At 48.1% G+C, this 3,860-nt stretch overlaps 1 protein-coding gene across 2 annotated transcripts; it reads right to left on the bottom strand.

Annotated features, from left to right (window-relative positions):
• Positions 1–459: 459 nt before the first annotated feature.
• On the bottom strand, positions 460–3,854 carry LOC102763844 (acyl-coenzyme A synthetase ACSM1, mitochondrial-like). 2 transcript variants are annotated; one of them, XM_006774121.2, is made up of 3 exons: positions 3,709–3,854; positions 2,944–3,023; positions 460–646 (listed from the first exon to the last, which is right to left on the bottom strand). In XM_006774121.2, exons 1-3 carry the CDS (start codon positions 3,793–3,795, stop codon positions 475–477), a joined length of 339 nt encoding a protein of 112 aa, XP_006774184.1. In that variant the 5' UTR covers positions 3,796–3,854; the 3' UTR covers positions 460–474. The 2 variants fall into 2 exon arrangements, with proteins under 2 accessions (XP_006774184.1, XP_006774185.1); XM_006774122.2 differs by having other exon boundaries at positions 460–640.
• Positions 3,855–3,860: the final 6 nt, after the last annotated feature.

Genomic DNA, 3,860 nt, shown 5'->3' with positions numbered 1-3,860 from the left:
AGTGTGTGTTTGTGTGTGTGTGTGTGTGTGTGTGTGTGTGTGTGTGTGTGTGTGTGTGATGCCTCTGCTCCCTCCTCCCCTCCTGCTCCTGCCCCACAATCAAATGTGTGTGCTGCCCTCATACACACCCAGAGATGAGCTTCCGGGCCCAGCTCCTGCCTGGCCCTGTGGCTGCTGCTTAGGGTGGGAGGGTGACATGTGCAGCACTAGCAGGCAGGGCCTCCATGAGGCAGGAGGTGCCTCCATGGCCATTGCTCCTCCTGGCTCCCCTGATCCCAGGGACCCAGCCCCTGTCCTCAGACCCCTTTGGAAGGTTTTGTCCAATAGTCGTCAGCACACTGAGGTCTTGACAAGTCAAAGACTGTGTGTGAATCATCTCTCTGCAAACTTTTGGGGCCAATTAGCCTAGAACTCCAGAGCCGCCCCTCTGCTGGCTGTGCGCACAGTGGGGCCTGTGCACAGGCTTTGGCAGATTCAGCTTCTCTGCTGGGCTGGGTGGCCCAGAGGGGCCCATCCACCTACCGTTTCCGACTGTCCGTAGACCTGGTGGATCAGAAGGCCGGTCCTTTGTCTCCACTTCTCTTGCTCTTCGGGCAGCACGGCCTCCCCGCCAGCAGCGCAATGCTCCAGAGTGGGGAACCTGAGGCTTGGGGGAGACAGAGCTTCAGGGCAGACATCTGCCTCTCTCCCCTCCCTCTCCCCCCCCTCCCCCACACCTCTCCTGGGACAGAGTCAGGAGTAGTGGACAAGGGGCTGGTTTCATTAGGGGTGTCTTCCTCACTCATTTGGAGCTTTCGCCAAAATAGGTAAAATTAGCAGAGGCTCCAGTGGAGTCATTAGTGATGCCCTGATTGGATTTTTACTGGGTTTGGACCAAGTTCATCATCTGAGGAATGTTGCAAAGAGTGGCTGTCATATGAGCTTTGAAATACAGATTGAGGCAGACTCCAAGGGCATGCTGTGATGGAGGCTAAGTGAATAAAAGCAAGTTGTATTTCAGAGTTAGCTTCATAAGGGGACTTGTTCAACTCCTTGACATTTTAACTCTGTGCCTACAAGTTATTAGGTCTGATTTTTGAAGCAGCCATGTCCATTTTAGAGTCTCTAAAATATACATAAGTGCCCATTAGGTTCAAAGAAAAGATTAGCTCAAAATTAATCTACAAACACAGGGCAATACAAAAATAATACTATAGCAAAATGACACTACCTGCATCAGATTGGTAAAAATTAAAGACTCTGACAAGAACAAATGTTGTCAAAAATGTAGAACAAGGGAATCCTGCCTCCCTGCTAGTGGGCGCACACGCGATTCGATACTTTGGAAAATAGGTGGTAGGATGTGGTGTCAGAGTGACTCAGCAATTTCTCCTAGAAAGACCCCACACAAATGAGTGCTGATGTGCACAGGGTGAATGTGCAAGAACAGTGTTAGTCATCAGCAGCCCTCGAATGAAAACCACCCAGATGTCCATTAGTGGTAGAACAGAATGAAGAAAATATGGACTTTTTATAAAATGAGATACTATATAGCAATAAAAGTTAGCTACGGCAATATGATGCAACATGGGCACATCTTAGAAATATAATTTGTAAAAAGAAGCCAGACATTACAGAATAATATGATTACAAAGCTCACAAGCAAGTAAAAGAGACTAATATTTCTTTAGGAGGTAAACTACAAGTGGTGGAGAGAGTGGGAGAAAAACACACACAAATGAGTGAACACCATAAAAGTCAAGATAGTGAGTTCCTGTAGGGAGTTGGAGGGGTCTGAGTAGGTCACTGGGGACTGGTGATGTTCTCTTATTGTGATTTGAATGAGTGGTTACATATTGGTATAATTTTCAACAATTTCTTAATCTACAAATTTTTGTCTTTTGTATTTTTCTGTGTGTTTGTTATTTCACAATAAAAAAGGTTAAAAGAGGAAAAAAGGCCACAATGATGCAAGGCTCACTGTTTCATTTGGATCTGAGTCCTGCTTAATTAACTAATTAGACAGGCTGATATTATCGCTACCAGCATTATACACACACACACACACACACACACACACACACACACAAACCCCACACATTAGCTCTCATTGTCCTCAAAGAACCAGAGTTAACACAGTCAGACTGTTACCATCCTTGGCTGGTGATTGAAAGAAACAGCCAGGGGAGAGGCTGACAACGTGGAGCACAGGCAGCTGGGAAGCAGAGGCCTGTTTGCTTCACCAGGAAGCTCCAGTTTCACCCAAAAAATGGCAGCACAGTCCCCCAAGGGGATTGACACCCTCCCTCCCCCCTCTGGGTTGGGATTGTGTGTGGGAGGGGGGTGGGGGAGATCAGGAACTGCCCAGTAAAGTCAAAATGGCGCAGGGGGAGGTGTGGGACCACAGAGGCTGTCAGTCTAACCTGGGAAAGATCATTGGCTAGGGGTGCACCCAGTGCATGCCCCTGGAATCTTGGGAAGTTAGTGGATTGTTTTGAAAAAGCTCCTGGTTGAATCCAGGGGGGCGGGGGAGGGGGAGGTAATGCTGGCTCTCTCTCTTGCCTGGGATCCCAGTGGCCCAATTTGTTCCTGTCCTCTCCCGCCCAGGAGCAAAGGACCATGCAGGTCTGGGGGCCGCCTGGACCGGGGGAGACATCCAGGCCAAAGGATCATGAAGCAGAAACTCCGGGCATTGGCCTTTGCGTTGGCTGTTGAAGAGGAGACTGGACTTTTTCCAGGGCAGGGCCCCGAGAGATGGGGCATTGGGAAGCCGGGAGGAGACCTCTATTGATGTTACCTAACAAATAAACCACATCGCCACATCGCAGTCTCCTGGGTGTGGATCCTTGGGATTCTTTCCTCCCAACCCCATGGAAGAGCCTGTTCCCCACCGACAAGACCGCAGTGAAATAGACTCCGTAAAATCCTACCCAAAGATTGTGAACACAAGCCACGTCTACATACCTGCCAAAATTCTCCTGCAGAATCATTCGATATACAGAGGGCGCAGTAATGTACTGGGTGATGGGGTATTTAAAGAGTGTCTACAAAGCGAGCAGAGAGAAATCTTATTTATATGGTTAAGATGAAAAATGCTGGCCAATTATTACCATTCTTTTGTTGTTGGTGGTGGTAACTCTATGTTTTACATTATTACCCTTTTAATTCTGATCTCCCTTCTAGGACAGCACATTTATTCATGATGTGCTCATGACAATAACAGCAACTCTTACCAGTTCTTGAGTGCTTTCAGGTGCAGGCCTCAGGGCTAAGCACTTTACACACTTTGCCTGTATCATCTCAATATTCCCAACAATTTTACGAGGTAGTAATTATTAAAACTCCCATCGTACAGGTGAGGAGACTGAGCCAAGAGAGGTAAGGTTACCACTAATAAATGTTGAAGGTGTGAAAAGGAGCTAGAACCATCCTATTCCAAGGGCTCTGGTTTTAAACACTTCAATAAATTCACACGCACACACCAGCTACCTGGCCGTGGAGGAGCCAGGAGACCTGAAATTGTTCTGGTTGCTTTAATTTCTCAAAATGTGTATTCTGGGAGACTCACCCACTGACTCAGCGCCTCACATTTGAGACCCCCAGAGCCCAGGTTCTATCACCCCAATGGGCTTCTTTGTTACGGACACTCTTCTCGGCACGGCCAGCTTTTGAGCCTGAAACACGGGTTTCTCCGGGAGTTTGTTCACACTGAGAGATTAGTCCTCTTACCTCCACAATGACCTTAGGGTCAAACTGGGGCAGATGGTGGATGAAGACTGTAGACCCTGCTGTCCATGGTTCAAACAGGGTACCCATGATAGCCACAATCCAGCCTGGGTCTGACAGGCACCACAGGACATCAGAGGCCTTCAGCTGCAGTA

The sequence above is a fragment of the Myotis davidii genome, unplaced genomic scaffold, assembly GCF_000327345.1.
Source record: "Myotis davidii unplaced genomic scaffold, ASM32734v1 scaffold11748, whole genome shotgun sequence".
NCBI classification, from domain to species: domain Eukaryota; kingdom Metazoa; phylum Chordata; class Mammalia; order Chiroptera; family Vespertilionidae; genus Myotis; species Myotis davidii.
Note: the sequence above shows the minus strand (reverse complement) of the source record. Positions and strands in the feature narration are given on the sequence as shown.

Excerpts from the sequence above, each read along its gene's own strand:
- LOC102763844 (XM_006774121.2), bottom strand. The coding sequence starts at position 3,795 with ATGGGTACCCTGTTTGAACCATGGACAGCAGGGTCTACAGTCTTCATC. Across the intron at positions 3,024-3,708 it reads ACCCTAAGGTCATTGTGGAG|ACACTCTTTAAATACCCCAT; the intron begins GTAAGAGGACTA and ends CTCGCTTTGTAG. Across the intron at positions 647-2,943 it reads CTGCAGGAGAATTTTGGCAG|CCTCAGGTTCCCCACTCTGG; the intron begins GTATGTAGACGT and ends GTCTCCCCCAAG.